Here is an 18,251-nt window from a genome sequence, read left to right on the forward strand (position 1 = left end):
GATGTGAGAGATTAGGAGGTCTCAGGAGGAAGATTTGTTTGGGGGCTAAGAAGGCAGACCGATGGAGGCAGAGGACGGGTTGGGAATTAAAGGAGGAAGTGGAAGTGGAATGGGAAGGGGGGCGTTTTGTGTGGCTTGCGAGAGCACTGAATCAAAGTGAAAGGGTGCTCGTGGGGACATATTGTATTGGGCCTTTAGCAGTAACTGAAGGCTTATGTGGCAGGGTTGCTGCATTGGTTGGTCCCGTATGTAAGTCCCTAACAAAACGTTGATGTGACAAGTGTGCTTAGGTGAATAGGCTGCATGTTAAGAGAAATAGTTTAATGTGGATAAACTATTTAGATATTATAGATTATAGATTCGACCCATTCATTTTTTTCGGGAAAAAACAGTAAAGTTCAAGAAAATTCGGCTAGGCGACAGCCACATCCAAAGCCCTTTGCTTCCCAGGCCGGTTTCCCCCGGTCCCGGCGTGGCCGCAGCCGCGGTTCCTTCCTCCCCCAACTCCGAGCAACTGGCCCGAGCAAAGTATCCGTCCCTTTTCCACATCACGCCGCCCCCCACCCACCCACCCACCTCCTCCTCTTCCCACTGTTCCATCGTCTTTGCGCTCGGCCCCCTTCCCGCCGGCCCGTCCCTCGCTCGGCACACAAGCCGCCTCCGCGCCTCGGTTTCCGAAACGCCCCCGGCTCCAATGGCGCTGCCCTACCTGGAGGCCGTCCTGTGTAAGATTCCGCCTCTCCGCTGCTCATTCCCGGTAGTCGCTTGTCTGCTCGCTCGATCCCTGGGGGCGTGTCGGCTTTCGATGGGCACGGGATCCGCGTGTAAACCCTAGCCAGGGGTTAGTGGGGTTCGGGGGCTTTTCGCTGCTGGATTTGCCCGTGCCGCGGAGCCGTTTGTGTGTCTGGGTAGTTTGATTTCTCTGGTGTAGCCGAGTGATCTTGATGGCTTTGGCGTGAGTCATGGGGGTGCGAGGGGTTATCCAGGTGCAGTGATCTGAGGTTTTGGATAGATTGAGTTACCTGTTAGTGTAGAGTATTCAGCATGGCAGGAACATCGGCAAAATTACATTTGACTGAAGATGGTCACCATCACCTTGATCACTGGACTTGTTTGTGCTGTCAAGCTCTGCTATGCAACACAAAATGTGGTACTGTGCAGATTTGATGATCACTTACTAGAACGAAACGAGCCAATATTTCTGAATTAAGTTACAAGCAGTAGTGCTTAACATAAGTTTGTCAAAATTGTGTGAACAGATCGTATGTGCAAAGTCAAGATTTTGTATTTTTATTTACCTTGTTATCGTCATCATGATTGTTGTAGCTATTGTCTATCCCTGACATGCTCGTCTCATTGTATGTCCCTTCTGCAGGCTTTATGACTCTCAATTACATATTTGAGACATATCTTAACATCAGGCAGCATAGAGCCCTTAAGTTACCAACATTGCCAAAATCCCTGGCAAAAGTAATTAGTCATGAAAAATTTGAGCAGGCGAGAGCTTATAGCCTGGACAAAAGGTGCTTGTAATACTCCACTCAATCCTTGCAACCATACCTCATTTAGAAACCATTCCTGACACCTAATTTCATTAGCTGTGTTCCCACTTAATATTCTCTGTATCTTTTTAGATCGTCTGTACTGACAGGTATACTTCCTCTTGCAGCAATTTCAATTTTGTACGTGAGGCCATAACTATAGTATGTGATATCGTAATACTGTACTATAAAGTTCTTCCTTGGTTTTGGAAGGTAATACAAAGTCTTCAACTTGCTTTCCTTTACCCTTTTTGTGCAGGAGCTTGGTTCTAACTATCCTCTTCCTTTTATAGAAATCTGGAGTGTTAGTAACCAATGTTGGCCTGAATGCAGAAAATGAGATAATACACACCCTTGCATTCTTAGCAGGTGTCATGGTTTGGTCACAGGTATTATCAATTTATTTGCCTCTTTCAGAAGGCCACATGTGTTTATTAATTTTTCTCTGCTTTCGTATTCAGTTGTTTTAAATTATCTTCAAGAGTCTTTTGTACTTAATTTGGATTAGGTATATGTGGCGCATTAGCTTTAGCTCTGAAGGACCAAATGCTTGATTATCTATGGTGCTAGCTATTGCAGGAAGGAATCTAAGAATCAGGATTTAATTTCATAGTTTTTCGACACCTATAAACTCCTTGATGTGTCTTTCTTTCTGCTGATTTTGGTCCTGACAGAGATACTTCTAAAATTAAGCGGAACACTGATGCGGCACAGTTTTCACTTCTAAAATAGCTATGTTTAATGGAACGCAATTGGAATGATTGGTGCTTTTATCAGAGTTCACCTAGCCCATATCCATTTCAACAATTTCACTAGTTGTTTTTTTAACCTATAACATAAGGTGCATTTGTTTTGTTCAAACGTGCATCAATTAAGATTCTGATTTCTTTAGATTGATCAATCAGCAGTTCTTTTTGAATGCTTCCATAGCACCTAAGCAGTAACCTCAATGTTGACCTGTGTTCATTGTGTATCATTATTTTCTCTTACGGCAATCCAATTTCTTATGTAAATGTGACTGCCTAATACATACTTGATGCAATACAGATCACAGACTTGCCATTCTCTCTATACTCGACTTTTGTTATTGAGGCTCGACACGGTTTTAACAAGGTACGTCTATATTTTTCAGTTTCTGCACTTCCTTTTGTGAACATAAAGCAAATATACGTATGGATGTATTTGAATGTTGTCAACTTGTGGTGCTTTGGAGCACTTAATTCGAACATAAAGGAAATACATGTATGTGTTTGAATTGTATCAACTTGTGGTGCTTTGGAGCACTTAATAATTTGATATCTTCATTTCCTAACGTATTTATGTTGTTTTTTCTCTTGCCCTTTCTCAGCAAACATTCTGGCTCTTCATTTGGGACATGATCAAGGGAATTTTGCTGTCCGTTGTACTCGCACCACCAATTGTGGCTGCTATCATCGTCATAGTACAGGTACACCATATTTTTCTGCTGTGCCACCCTCTATTCTGAACTATCATGCTAACATGCATCTTTATTAACTGTGCCTTTAAGCCTTTTTGCAATCAGATGAACACATATGTCACCTAACTGAATTACTTTATTAATCTTCTTTTTCCTGTACTGCTTCAGAATGGAGGGCCTTACCTAGCAATATATCTCTGGGGTTTTATGTTTGCACTAGCTCTCCTGATGATGACAATTTACCCCATCATGATAGCTCCTCTGTTCAACAAATTCACTCCTGTGAGTATCTTTTCTTGTTGCACTGTATCAGTCATTTTCCTCATTCAATATGGTTTCGTGTGAGAATGGTATGTACATCCATGCTGTATCTGTATCTGCATAATAACTTCATGGTAAGACTGAACTTGAAGTTGCTGATTTCAACAGCTTCCCGAAGGCTCACTCAGGGAGAAAATAGAGAAGTTGGCAGATTCCCTCAAGTTTCCTCTGAAAAAGCTTTTTGTGGTGGATGGGTCTACTCGATCAAGCCACAGTAATGTATATGTTAATCAATCTGCTTTCAGAGTTTGTTTCATTGCTAACTACTTATTGATGGTCTTCTGATATGATTTCAACTGTCAATCTCTTTCAGGCTTACATGTATGGGTTTTTCAAGAATAAGCGCATTGTTCTCTATGACACATTGATACAACAGGTTCAAACAAACCACCATTTTTTGTACTATGTTCATTATTTTTTCCATTGCGATTTGGGAACTCATGCGCAGGTTCGACTACTTGACTGTTATCCTTGTGTTTGTTTCAGTGTAGTAATGATAATGAGATAGTTTCTGTTCTTGCGCACGAGCTTGGGCACTGGAAACTTAATCACACTGCATATTCCTTTGTAGCTGTGCAGGTATTTTCTCATTCTTCCAGATAACTAATTATGCCCTCTGCGTACCAGTCAGCCAATTAGTTTTGTTGCATTAGTATTTGCATACTAGATAGGTAAGGTACCGTTTGGTTGCATGGATGGAATTGTGTTTGGTAATAAAAACGAAGTTGGAGCCATTGGATCTTAGTGTCTTCAATTTTTCTACCATACATCCAGCTTCTATTGTAGTCTTTCCCCGTTCAAGTGTTATGTTGTCCATGTACAAAATAATAAACAACACATATTGCTGCTCCAATACAACTGTGCAAATGTAATAAAGAACATTACCAAAATTTACAGACCTGGAATGCCGAGCTGATCAGAAACGACAGAGAGGAGTTCTGAGACAGAGAGAAGTGTCACAGTGAGGAAAGAAAAGTAGGCCTGACGGGCTGTGCACTAGGCTCATGTGCGCTTGCGTGACAGTGCGGGCAATAGATGGCTCGGCTCTTCTGAGTTCTTTTACTGCTTGGATTTGTCCTGGTTGTTGGAGCTATATTCCCTTTAATGGGGTATATACCTACCCAGTCCAACCAAACAAATAAAATCATGGTTTCTAAAAGCTGGATGGTCATCTCTCATACAACTTCATCCAAGCAACCAAATGCTACGTGAAGATATGGTAGTCTTCAAGTGAACATGCCTTAGCCCGGAAATCCTGTGTTGTTTTTCCTGGAGATTCATTGTGCCATTTTTATTTGTTGCATCAGTTGGCCTATGGTATACTGATTATAAGGGAAGAAACAAAATTAAGCTTGGTCGGGGGCACTGATAAGAACGTGTTTGTATGAATTGAAGACACAGCTAGTTTTGAGAACTGATATAAAATCAAGCAGTATTGTTTCTAGTAAAGTATCATGTTTATTAGTAAAAAGTGCAAGATATTTCTTCTGATGAAGCCCCTAGTAGGTGGTGCTAATCTATATAGTAGATGTAATGTGACGAGTCATAAGTAGCTACTCACGGGAACGGTTAATTAGATGAATGAATATTTAACAAAATTATTTATAGCATAAGTTAACATAAAATCAATTTTAAGCATGCAAGGGGTTATACTGTTACAGGCACCTTCATGTGTGTTGTTCTAGTGTTACTGATAGAATTTGTGCAACAGTGCATCATAAAATCAGTTTGTGTCCCCATTGCATTGGTTGCTGGGAAACTATTATTTGATTTGATTAAAGAAAAGAAAAATCAAGCATCTCAAGCATTTTTTAGATGTTTAAAATTCCTTTGTTCACCTCATTTTCTACTTGCAGCTGCTTACATTTATGCAATTCGGAGGATACACTCTTGTAAGGAATTCCAAAGATCTCTTTGAAAGTTTTGGTTTCGAGGATCAGCCTGTAATCATTGGACTGATCATTTTTATGGTATGTCATGCTCGTATTTGTAAGAAGTATTATCGTGCTATTATCTTTCTGTGGAGATGTTTTAAGTACAATTTCCTCCCTAGCAGTAGTATCTTCGTGAAATGAAAATGAAATCGAATGTCAGCTGTTTACATCTTTCATTTAAACTTGCAGTGAGATGCACTTTCTACAGATTTCCAGCATTGTTACTCCATTGACACATACATTCTTTTCATGACAGCACACCATTATACCCATCCAACACCTTCTGAGTTTTTGCCTCAACCTTGTCAGCAGAGCATTTGAATTTCAGGTTCTCTCTTCTATTCGTCTCAAGTTTTCCGTCGTGACAGCTTTCAAACATTTGGTCGCATACCTAATCCTATCTCAATGTCCAGGCTGATGCTTTTGCCAAGAACCTTGGGTATGCTCCTGAGCTCAGGGGAGCCCTTGTTAAACTACAGGTAACCATTTAAAGGCCTTTTGATTTTTGCTGCTTTTCTTATAGTTGACCATGGAGTCGGTGTTATTTTTCTACTGGACATCGACACCTTGCTTCAAGATCTGACCATAATCGATCACTAGATCAAGCAACTTACTTTCTCTCAAAATTCAATGCTGGTTTGAGAAACTACTAACATCCTCTTGTTTACTCTTGCTTTATTCTCTTACGCCTCTTTTTTTTGGAAGCTCTTACAGCTCTCCTTTACTAAACTTATAGTACGTACCATTAATGTAGTATAGCGGTGCGGAGATTTGAGTTAATTAACTTGATATATGCTTGAAAATTTCAGGAAGAGAACTTATCGGCAATGAACACAGATCCGTGGTACTCAGCATACCACTACTCCCATCCACCCCTTGTTGAAAGACTGTCTGCTCTTGAAGACCTGGACAGCAAGAAAGAGAACTGATGGGAGATTATCTCATACTTGATGCGCATATGCCAACTATCATGGCATTGCTTCAATCTCAATGTAGTATGGATGTTTAGAGGGATTTATATGCAGACAAGGATCCGTATGAAAACGCGCTCCTCTAGGTTAAGATATGTATCATTCATCGATTGGCTTACTGTCTTATTGACATATACACACAGGATTGTTGGTCCTTTAACATTGACAAATAGAAGCTGATCAGCTACGAGATGTTCACATGCGCTGGTGCATCTTCTGTCCTCCAAGTTGACGTGTTACCTTGACCTTCTATAACTATGCTTACAACAATGCCGTATTAGAATTGTCTCTTGTGCAACAGAGTTTTATCGTGTTCAGATCAAACTTAAAACTCTTTCGAGGCGTGTCTTGCTTTTGGTCTTTTTCCCCTAGGTGACTAGGGTTTCGTTTTCCTCTGGCGGTGGTGCGACCCCAGAGTTTCTCTCTACCAGCGATCGATCCCTCCTGATTGCCTGCTGCTCCTCGTCGTCTAGGGTTGGGGGAAGCTTTGCTTCTTCGCGGCCTTGTTCTGCACGAAGTCTCAGGAGTCTCGGCGGTATTCAAGATGGAAGCGGGCAGCAGTAACCCTAGTAAAAAGACTTCACATAGCGAGGAGGTTGAGGAGTTGCTCGGCAGATTGGCTCTCCATGAAGATGAGGGCGACGATTTCGTATGGGAGGAGGAGGAGAATCTGCCAGATATTCAAGCTAAGTGGTTAGCAATTGCGAGGGTACACACAGACAAGGGATTCAGTCCGTGGCTTTGTACGCGGACATGAGGTCTGCTCGGAATCCCGCGAAGGATGTGCGGTGGCGTATGATTGACACCAATTTGTTCAGAGTGCAGTTTGCATGTCTTGGCGATTGGAACATGGCGATGGCTCAGGGACCTTGGTTATTCAGGAATCAAGCAGTAGTTCTACTGGAGTATGACGGCTATACAAATCCTAGAATGATAGTCCTGGATAAAGTAGCTGTGTGGGCTAGAATTTTTGGTCTACCGGACAATTACTTGAATGAGCCGGTGATCAAAGGTATGTGCAGGAAATTGGGGAAGATCCTTGAGGTGCAAATTCAGTTGCCGGCTGGATATGTTGGTGCTTTTGTCCGTGTTAGAGCTAATCTTGATGTCAGCAAAAAGCTTGAGCGCTTTGTCTCCATCACACGGGGAGGAAACTGGTATATGGTTAAATATGAGAAACTTCCAATTTTCTGTAACAATTGTGGTTTGTTGAGCCACTGGTATGAGGAGTGTGGCACCGGTGAGCATGATGTGTCTAAGTTTGAATGGGGTGATTTCATACTGGCAGATGAATGGCGAGGAAGAGGAGGTGGCCGTGGATCAGGTAGAGGGGGTGGAAGAGGCAGAGGTGGAGCAGTGTTCGGTCGGGGTGTTGGCAGAGGTGCGCCGCCCAATGATGCAACTAATTCGGACGGGATCCCTGTGAATAACTGAAGGTATAACAGTGTGTTAAACACAAGATCTATGGGTACGACAACGATGGAGATTGAGGATCCAGGTGCAACAAATACTATTCTATCAAGCCAAGACGTGAGAAGTAATTTGCTAAATATGCATGTGAAGAGAGGACCGGATGATATAGTAAGTGCCCCTGGTGACTTGGGTACGAGTTTGGCTATTGTTCCAGTACACCAAGGAGGCTCCAAGGATGCCCTGGACAGTGACGAGATTGTTGAGGATCCAGAGACTGTAATATCGGATCCGGCTGCTGTTAATTCATCCAAAAAAATGTGAGAAAGAAGTTAAAGAGAGAGGATGGCTCTGTTATTAGCAATGATAATGATGTTTTGGTGGGCTTCCTAGAGGGGCGCCGCTCGGGCCAATGAATGCCCTGATTTGGAACTGCCAGGGAGGGGGGAATTCCCGAACAGTTCGAGATTTGGCGACGATGGTGCAGTCGCATTCCCCCAAATTTGTATTTTTGTGTGAAACTCGACAGGAAGCTAGTAAGATGAGGAGATATAGGGGTCGTCTCGGCCTTAAGGGTTTTGAAGGTGTGGATAGCTCAGGCATGAGTGGTGGTTTGGCGTTATACTGGCATGAATCATATCAAGTTACTTTGCTGGGGAAGGATGATCGGTACATTGATGTTTCTGTCATAACTGAGCCGAACGGTGAGCCATGGAGATTGACCGGGGTGTATGGAGAGCCTAGGGTGGAGAATAGACATCTTATGTGGTCTACCTTACAAGACTTGAGTGCACAATCTAATTTACCCTGGCTAGTAATCGGAGATTTTAACGAGGCGTTGTGGAGTTTTGAACATATGTCCCTTACACCCTGCCCTGAACCACAAATGGCAGCTTTCTGGAATACTTTGATGCTTTGTGATTTAGTGGACCTGGGTTTTTCAGCTGTGCCCTATACCCACGACAGTATAAGGTATGGTGCAGCAAATGTGCGAGTCCGTTTAGATCGAGCGGTGGCTACAAATTCTTGGCGGAACTTGTTCGCTTTTACAGTGTGCGGCACCTTGCGTCTCCATGTTCTGATCATGTGCAGTTATTGCTCAAGGGTGCCCCGGACCAGGAACAACGTAAAGTTCATCCACGCAGGTATGAGATATTTTGGGAAAGAGACGCCGGGCTACCAGAATTAGTCCGCAAGGCTTGGGAGGCCTATGGTGCTATGGATGATCTAGGCCATGTCAATAAAGCTTTGAGAGAGACTATGGTGTCCCTTCGGAAGTAGAGCAGTAAAAAGTTCAGATGACGATAATGTTAAACTTTGTAGCGATTTTTCGGATGCTCTTCTCAAATTGGGCCTTTAAAAGCCCCTGGGCCAGATGGTTTTCCATCAAGATTCTTTAAGAGGAATAGGGATGTGGTCAAGACTAATATAACTAAAGCAGTGAAGGAGTTTTTCAGAATGGGTATTATGCCGGATGGTGTTAATGAGACATCTATCATTCTTATTCCGAAAATTGTGAATCCAGTCAAGGTCTCCGATTTCCGGCCTATTAGCCTATGTAATGTTATTTACAATGTTGTTTCCAAATGTTTGGTTAATAGATTGCGTCCTCTCCTGGACGATATAATTCTCCTGAGCAGAGTGCCTTCATATCTGGTAGGATGATAACTGACAATGCCCTGGTTGCATTTGAGTGCATCCACCATATTAAACAGGAGAAGGATCCTACTAAGGGATTTTGTGCTTACAGAGTAGATCTATCAAAGGCATATGATCGGGTTGATTGGAATTTCTTGAGGCAAGTGATCCAAAAGATGGGGTTTTCACATCGATGGATTGACTGGATTATGACTTGTGTCACATCGGTGAGGTATACTGTAAAATTAAATGGAATCTCCTTGGATTCATTTGCACCGTCGCGTGGGCTTCGGCAAGGTGATCCACTCTCCTCGTTCTTATTTCTGTTCGTCGCTGATGGTCTATCTACTATTCTCAGAAATAGGGTGAACTCTGGAATTATTTTGCCAGTGAACGTCGTAGGGCTCCGGGAATCTCTTAAAGCAAATCGTGTACAAGCGGAAAGAATTAGGTCTTGTCTTGACCTTTATGCTAGAGCTACATGCCAGTTTTTAAATTATAATAAGTGTTCAATCATGTTTGGTGAAGCATGCCCTACCAATCTTCAGGAGGAGGTGAGAGATATTCTGAATATTCAGAATGCTAGTTTCGAGGAGAAATACTTGGGTCTTCCAACACCCAATGGTCGTATGTCCAAAGGCAAGTTTCAAAATTTACAAGCACAACTCTTGAAAAGACTTGTCCAATGGGGTGATGGCCATCTTGCTCAGCCAGACAGGGAAGTTCTTATTAAATCAGTGGCGCAAGCACTTCCTACATATATTATGGGTGTTTTTAAACTGCCTTTTTTCTGTGTGTGATGATTTAACAAACATAACGTGGAACTTCTATTGGGGTTCGAGGGAAGGAAAACGAAAGGTTCATTGGAAGGGTTGGCAAAAACTCCAGCAGCCAAAATGTAAAGGCGGAGCTGGGTTTCGGGACTTTCGGATATTCAATCAAGCACTACTCGCGCGCCAGGCATGGAGACTGTTGACAAAGCCGGACAGCCTACGTGTTCAACTTCTTAAAGCTCGGTATTATCCAAATGGGAAGCTAGAGGACACTGTGTTCGCAGGTAACACCTCATCCACGTGGACGGCGATTTCTCATGGCCTAGATCTTTTGAAGAAGGGGCTGATCTGGAGAGTCGGCAATGGCCAGCAGATAAGAATCTGGAGAGACAGCTGGATACCAAGGCCTTTCTCATATAAACCTATCTCGCCACAGGGTACGTGTCGGTTCCGCTTTGTCTCCCAGCTGCTCAACAACAATGGTTCATGAAATGCAAATTTGCTGCAGTCTATTTTCTTGCCATGTGATGTTACAGAGATCCTAAAAATTAGAGCCTCACCAAGACTTGGAGATGACATGCTTGCATGGGGACACGGAAGATTGGGAGCCTTCTCTGTGAAATCTGCTTACAACATGGCTTTTGAAGAAACCTGCAAAATGACTTCGGTTGCAACTAGTTCGGCGCCTGATGGTCGTAGGATGTGTTGGAAAATGATATGGGGTAGCAACGTCCCACCTACAATCAAGAATTTTGCATGGCATGTGGGTATGAACTCGCTTCCAACTTGGGAAAATAAACACAAGCGAGGACTAGAGGAGTCAGATGTGTGCCCAGTGTGTGACAGAGAAACTGAATCTTCCTTCCATGCTTTATGTCGCTGTCCCCTAGCCGTGGACCTTTGGAACTGCATGGGGGAGGCATGGCGTCTGCCAAGATTGAGAAATATCAGTAACACGGGGACCGAGTGGCCCCTTGATATTTTATTTCCGTTAAGTGAGATTGAACGGGCGATGCTACTCTTCACACTATGGAGGTGTTGGCACAATCGGAATGAAGTTGTTCATGGCAAGATTCCACCTTCGATGGATGTCTCAAAGCAATTCTTGTGCAGCTACCTTGACTCGCTACTTGCGATTGCTCAAAACACAGAGTGTGATCCTTTGAAGCGAAAAGTTGTAATAACTTATACTAGTACCAAAACACCACATGAAATAATAGGTCAGGACCCACCTGTTAGGTGTGTTCCTCCACCGACGGGTTGGGTCAAGCTCAATACAGATGAATTATGGACAGAGGAAGGTGGAGCAGGAGCAGGCATGGTTCTGCGTGATTGTCTTGGAAAAATTATTTTCTCTTCTTGCAAGGTGCTTTTCTCCCGCCGAGATGCACTTGAGGCCGAACTATGTGCTTGCATGGAGGGTATTTCTCTTGCTATCCAGGGATCAGAGCTGTCGATTTGTGTGAAAATGGATTCTGTAGTGGCAGTGAATATGGTTAAGGACAGAGACACGGACAGGTCTATATTTGCCTCCTTGGTGAATGAGATTAAACACTTGATGTCCCTTCGTACAACTAGTGTATTTCATATCAATCGTAACCAAAATGTGGTTAGCGATTATTTAGCTAAATTTGCAAGAATTGAAGGTAGAACAATAGTTTGGTTGGGCTCTGGTCCCCCACACGCTGTGGATTTGTGTAAACTGAATTATAATTTCCTGGATCCTTGATTAATACAAGTCTTACTCACAAAAAAAAAACAGAATTTTATTGTGCGTTTTTGGAAGAAAAAAATCAGTTTGAATTCCCCTGTCGGATCTACATCCAACAGACCATGGTCTTCTTCCTCTTCCGAGTGCCGTTATTGCACGTACCTTACTGTCGCCCTGGCCTTCTCTCTAAACCCCACCATGAATCTGTTGCCGGCAACCTCCCCGCACCTGAACCCATCAGCCTCCGATGCCCCTCCATGTCATCCTCGGCTCTGGTTTGCTCTTGTCACCATGGCACCCTGTCTCCGCCTCAAAGGTTGCGCGGATTTAACTGCCAGCAGCGCCCCTTTCTCTGCCTCAAAGGTTTGCGACCGAATTTTTTTTGAACGAAGCAGCGCTGAAGAATTGGAAACGCCAAAAAAATATTACTGGCCACACATTTAATAACATTTAGTCTCCCCCTCTCCGGAGAAACACTAGTTGTGAAGAAATCAATAATAGATCAATAAGGCGCCCTCTTCAATCGAGCCATTGCAAGCGAAGTCGTCACCCAACTCTTGATAACGGAAATGATAAATCCCGAACGTTCGAGATTGAACCATGGCAAATCGACATCGAAAATATTCAATTTGTCATGGTTAAATCCCAAATGTCTGGGCGTTATCTGGGTCATTTGATAAACATTTATTTACACAATCGCATTAGTATGGATAGGTAAATCACAAGCTAACGTATTAGAATATTTATATTCCAATTGCAATTTAAGGGGATTTTTCTAGTAATTTAATAAGTTTGAGAGAGGGGGGGGGAGAGAATAAACCTGAAATCTAAAAAGCGGCCGGCCACTAAATAGACAGAACGAGCGGCCGAACGAGAGCCGCTCGATCTCGTCCCGATCGACGCTGCGCGGTGTCCAGGTGTCCCCTGGTCGGGAGGTGGGGCCGCGCCGCTCAGACCCGCGTGTGGACCAGTCGGCTGGTCCGATTTGCGCCGCGCCCGCGAGATAAATCGTCCATGGGACCCACATGTCATCGAGGATTAGGCAGTTCTCCAGCGTTTTAGCCGTCGTGCGTAGTGGGCGGCTGTTTCGAATTTCGTGCCATTACCCCGTCCACCCCCACCTCTCGCCGCCCATTCCTCCACTTTCTCCCTTTGCTTTCGCCGTTGGTTGGTGCCCGGAGGCGGTTCCAAATCCGCTGGGTTGTGGTCGACGGCGGGGCGCGCCGCGAGGGTCGTCGTCCGCGGCGGCTCTGGTACTGCTCCTACGCGCGCTCCTCGTCTTCGTCCCTGCTTGTTTCTCCACTCGCCCGTCCTCCTTTTTCCGACGAGGTCGCTCGTTTTCCGGTGAGGTCGCGGTCGTTGTCAGGGAGGTCGAGGTCGCGGTCGGGGTTAGGGAGGTCGAACTCATTTTCCGGCGAGGTTGAGGTCACCCCAGCGGACTACTTCGTTTGGAAAACCGCCGGATTGGCAGGGATGGGTTAGGGTTGTGCTCATCCTGTCATTTTTGAGTTGCAGTAGGGGGTGAGCTCGTGCATATGGTTCAGGGAGGATGAGTGGTTCGCGGCGATAGTGCCTCTTCTGTGGATTGAAGCCTCGCGGTGGATCTGGTGTTTTTGATGAGTGTTTTCCCCCGTGGTGTGCAACTCTGTCGCCCCTTGCGTGTAAATTAGGAGCAGCAGTAGACAATTTTTTGAGATAATATAGCCAATCTGCCAGCCTTCTGGTGGTTCTCGTGGGTCATGTGCAAATTAGTACCTGTGAAAATTAGGGACCATTACCTGTGCTAACCAACTAAGAGGGTGAAACTTGTATCACGGCCACTTTTTAGTTGGTAGACACTTGTGTTCCAGTTGCACAAAATTCTATCCAGTTGGCTTCATTCATATAGTAGTTGGCTGTCCCTATGTTCTGCAGTTGCACCAATTTTTTGCTAGTTGGGTTTCTACATACTGTTCAGTTGCACAAGTTGCCTGCTCAGTTGGCTACATCACTTTTACTAGTTGGCTGTCCATATGTTCTACACCTGCACATGATTCTTTAGTTATTCTGTAAGTTGTATTAGATGTGCGCAATATTGTGTGCAATGCATTGGCTGATTTGTAGTTGGTGTTCAGAGATTTAAGTGGTTAGTTGCACAAAATTCTCCTCAGTTGGCTACGTCCATATAGTACTTGGCTATCCATATGCTCTGTAGTTGCAGCAGTTGTTTTGGTCAGTTGGCTCACTATTTTTGTGTGCAATGCATTGGCTGATTTCATAGTTGGTGTTCAGAGATTTAAGTGGTTAGTTGCACAAAATTCTCCTCAGTTGGCTGCGTCCATATAGTACTTTGGCTGTCCATATGCTCTGCAGTTGCAGCAGTTGTTTTGGTCAGTTGGCTCACTGTTTTTGTACTAGGTGGTTGTCTATACTGTGTTCAGTTGCACAAGTTGCCTGCTCGGTTGGCTGCATCACTTTTACTAAGTTGGCTATTCATATGTTATACAGTTGTGCCAGTTGCTCTACTTAGTTGGTTTTACTTAGTTGCATATGTTATACACTTTTACTAGTTGGCTGTTCCCCCCTCTGCTGTGTGCAACTAGGGACTCTTGTTTGTACATTTTTAGCACCAATGCTTGCCAATTTTCCAATATAATCTACCCAATCCACCAGTGTTGTGGTGGCTGTGGTGGTTTATGTGTTATTCTCCTGCTTTTGTGCAACTAGGACCCCTTGATTTGTGCAAATTTAGTACCAATGCTTGCCAATTTTCCATTTTTAATTTTTCTCAATGTGCAAGTTTTTTGTTGTGGATGTGGTTGTTTTCATGTGTCTCCCTTCATGTTCAACTAGGGACGCTTTTTTTCAGAATAAGTTATCTCACTGAGCTTGTTGCCTTTACTTAACTTTTTTCTGTCTAGGTATTACTTGTCACAGTTGGCAAGTAACAATTAGGCAGAAAAAAGTTAGTTGGCTTATTTGATGTCCAGTTTGCACAAGGTTTACTGCCCAGTTGGCTGCATGATTGTAGTAGTTGGTTGTCCACATCTTCTAACTATGTTTTTTTGTTGTATTTCCTTCCGCAGGGCAAAAATGGTTATAATAGGAGGAGATGCGGGTGGCAATGAAGGAGATGTATTTTTATTCACTTTTTTTCTTTTGTTTTTGAGTTGTTTTTCAACTTATGCATGTATGCTAATGTCTTTTTTTCATGTTTTCTTTTGGTTGCTTAATCAGCGTTCTGGAAGTCAACCTCTTCGCCGGAACTCGAAGCGTCCTGCTAATCGCCAGCCACGACTTGCGTAGAGTGTTGAGCAGGGAGAGGATGTTGAGGTAAGTGGCATGTTGATGACACAAGTCCATTTTTTGGTTTTGTTTGGGTCATATAATATTTTTTTTATTTTTTCCCATGCTCATGTTTTTTTTCTTAGGATGCTGATCAGTTCCGTGTTGTAAAGCGGACTAGACGTGCAGCACTTGGCAAGGGAGCTGAGTCATCTTCTAGGGTAAGTAAAATCTCAAATATAAGTGTTTTTTCTCGCCTTTTTTTAGATAGTGATGAAATTATGCAGCAGTTCGGAACACTATTTTTTGTTTTTAGTCTGTCAATAACAACCTTTTGTAGTTGACATCTCTAGTCATTTTGATTTAAATACAGTTGACATTAGTTGGCATTAGTTGGCATCTTGTAGTTCACTAGTTGGCATGTTTTCATAGTTGACATCAGTGGTAATTTTTTTGTGCAGGCAACAGTTGCTGGAGAAGCTGTCGCATCTTCCGCAGCAGATGCTGAGGTATGTGGGTTTTTTGTGTTTTTATGAGCTATTTGAATAGTTCTTTGCAAACCTTTTTTTTAGTTACTGTTTTTCTTGTGTTGCAATATCATTTCTTATTGTTGCACATACACTAGAACTTTTTGTAGCTGCCAGGTCTCGTTCTTTTTTTATTTACTGTTTTATTGTTGCACATTCAGTTGCACACTGGCAGTCTTTTTGCAGTTGTCCTCATGAGCTTTATTAGTTGCACAAATACATCATGATGATTGCTAGTTTTTTTTCATTCTTGCTTTTTCTCTTGTGTTTAATGTTTGTGTAATGCTTTCATTTTCTAATCAACAGGGCAGCGGCGAAGGAGTTGAGGTGGCTCCAGGGGAAGATGTGGAGCGACCATCACAAGCAGGCAGGATAAGGGCATCACCAGCGCGCTTTGCAAATTTCAACGCCTCTCTAACTCCACTACAGAAATCAGAGCTAGTTTCGAGGTCGGTCGGGGGGCTATTGAACTTATCAGACACACTTCCAGCGGACCTCACTAAGTTCCTGGTGCAGTCCTACCAGCCACAGACCTCTGAAATGGTTTTCCCAGGAAGGGGAAGGATCCGTGTTGATGCTGACAGTGTTCAGAGGGTATTTGATCTCCCAAACAAGGGTCCAAAAGTCAGATATTTAGTTGACAAGGATGCCACTAGGAGATTCAGACAGGCTTTCAACATAACTGGAAATTCTCATCCCCAGATCACTACATGGCTCAAGATGATTGAGCATATGGCTGGAAGAACGGATGACACATTTTTTATGGCCTGGCTTGCGGTTGCCTTCAGTACTTTTCTAGCACCAACCACGGCCTTGAAGCTCAGCCCAAAGTGTTATGGACTTGTGCTAGATCATCAAATGCTAAAGAATACAAACATCTGCCTCTTTGTAGCAGAACACATTAACGAAGCTTTCCGGAACATGGACCAGGAGAAGCAAACTGTTTGCTGCTGCTTGTATCACTTGATGGTTAGTGAAAACGACCACTTTTTTCCATCTGTTCCTGTTCTTTCTGTGCAGTTATAGTTTGCTGAAATTCTCATAACAATAACTGAACTTGGCTTTTTCTTTTGTTTTGGGTCTGGTGCAGATACTATACCTTGATGCGCTCGTACATGACATCCCAGTAAGCAACTGCGCGATATGATCGAATGCATGGGATAGTACTCTAATTGCCAAGGTAATCAAGAAGGATACTATCTCTCCTGGTGTGTTCGGCAAATTACAAGTGAGTTCTTTTTTGTTTTTTTCCAACAGTGTCTTCCTTCTATGTTCTTTTGATGTCTGGTCACTCTTTTTTGGGAATTGCACAGAAAACTGTCATCAGTTGGCACAACAATGCATGTAGTTGCACAGATTATAGCTTTAAGTTTGGCAATCTGCACACATGTTTATTTTAAATTGGCACACCATCTTTTTTAAGTTGCACAGTTTTACTAATCTTGTTGCACAGATGTGTTGCATCAGTTGGTAGGAACTTTTTTTTAGGTGCCATGTGTGTTGCACAGTTTTTGTGTCTTTGTTCAGTTGCATATATGTATAGTTGAATTTGTCTACCCCAGTATCTTGTTTGTAGTTGCACAGGTTGTAATGTGTGGTTTCATTCAACACACAAATCTATTTTGATAACCTTGTTATTTTCTGTTTCTCTTTTTTTTACATCAGCTTAAAGAGGAGTATAGAGGCACGGAGCAGACACCACTGTTTGGTGGAATTTTGCAAGCTGAAGCATTTGTGGCATCCAAGTTACCAATAACATGCAATCCGCAGGTTAGTGTTTTGCATACATAAACTTGTATCACTTACCAATTTTTTTTCTATTGGCTGGGATGTATGTTCAGTTGGACATGTATAACTTTTGTAGTTGCGAAAATTCAGAATTTAGTTGGCTGTGATGTATGTTCAGTTGCACATATAAGGTTTTGTAGTTGCACATGTTCTTTTGGATAGTCAAAGTGTTCATTTACAACCATTGTCATCAACTTTTGGCAGAAATGCATGGTTTTTACTTTGTGCCACAGTGCATGTGTAGTTGGCTAGAATCATGTTTTTAGTTGGCCAGAAAGTGTGTATTAGTCGTTTTTGCTTATCACATCATGGTCAGTTACAGACATTGTTACTTTTTATTATTTTTTCTAACTGAATCAGTACTGAGTCTTTTTTGTGTTGATGCAGAAAAAGGCAAAAATTGCGAAAGTGGTCAATGAGCTATGCAAGGCTGTAACTGAACAGGTTGGCACCTTCATTAAAGAAGTTGCCAAGATTGATGACGAGGAACCAGATATTGATCCTTACGTACAGCAGCCATCAATGCAAACTGGGGCATCACGCCGTGCTCCAAAAAGAAAGAGATGGCGGTCAACTATACAAGAAGAAGAATTTGTTGAGGATGATTCAGAAGAAGATGAGGAAATGGGAGCAGCGATAGATGCTGACGACGATGAGGAGACAGATGCGGATGAATCAGAGGAAGAGGACAAGGATGAGGATGACAATGAAGAAGATGCAGAGGAGGAGGAGGATGAGGAGGAAGAGGAGGAGGAGGAGGAGGAGGAGGACAAACAAGAAGAGGACAAAGGAGAGGAGGAGAACAAGGAAGAAGATAGTGATGCAGAGGAGGAGGAAGAAGAAGGTGAGGCCAGAGAGGGGGACGGGGACAAAGGGGCAGCAGTTGATGGCAGTGAGAGGGGAGAAGACAAAGGCGCAGTAGCTGATGGCAGTGA

At 43.2% G+C, this 18,251-nt stretch overlaps 1 protein-coding gene across 1 annotated transcript; it reads left to right on the forward strand.

The window, feature by feature from the left end:
* The first annotated feature begins 508 nt into the window (after positions 1-508).
* Positions 509-6,405, forward strand: LOC123128004 (CAAX prenyl protease 1 homolog). Its single transcript, XM_044547893.1, has 14 exons — positions 509-725; positions 1,376-1,523; positions 1,670-1,754; positions 1,835-1,930; positions 2,589-2,654; positions 2,890-2,988; positions 3,148-3,261; positions 3,409-3,519; positions 3,614-3,676; positions 3,787-3,879; positions 5,157-5,270; positions 5,491-5,562; positions 5,648-5,713; positions 6,044-6,405. The coding sequence occupies exons 1-14, from the start codon at positions 695-697 to the stop codon at positions 6,161-6,163; spliced, it is 1,278 nt and encodes a 425-aa protein (XP_044403828.1). The 5' UTR covers positions 509-694; the 3' UTR covers positions 6,164-6,405.
* Positions 6,406-18,251: the final 11,846 nt, after the last annotated feature.

Source organism: Triticum aestivum, chromosome 6A (genome assembly GCF_018294505.1).
Source record: "Triticum aestivum cultivar Chinese Spring chromosome 6A, IWGSC CS RefSeq v2.1, whole genome shotgun sequence".
Classification (NCBI taxonomy): Eukaryota; Viridiplantae; Streptophyta; class Magnoliopsida; order Poales; family Poaceae; genus Triticum; species Triticum aestivum.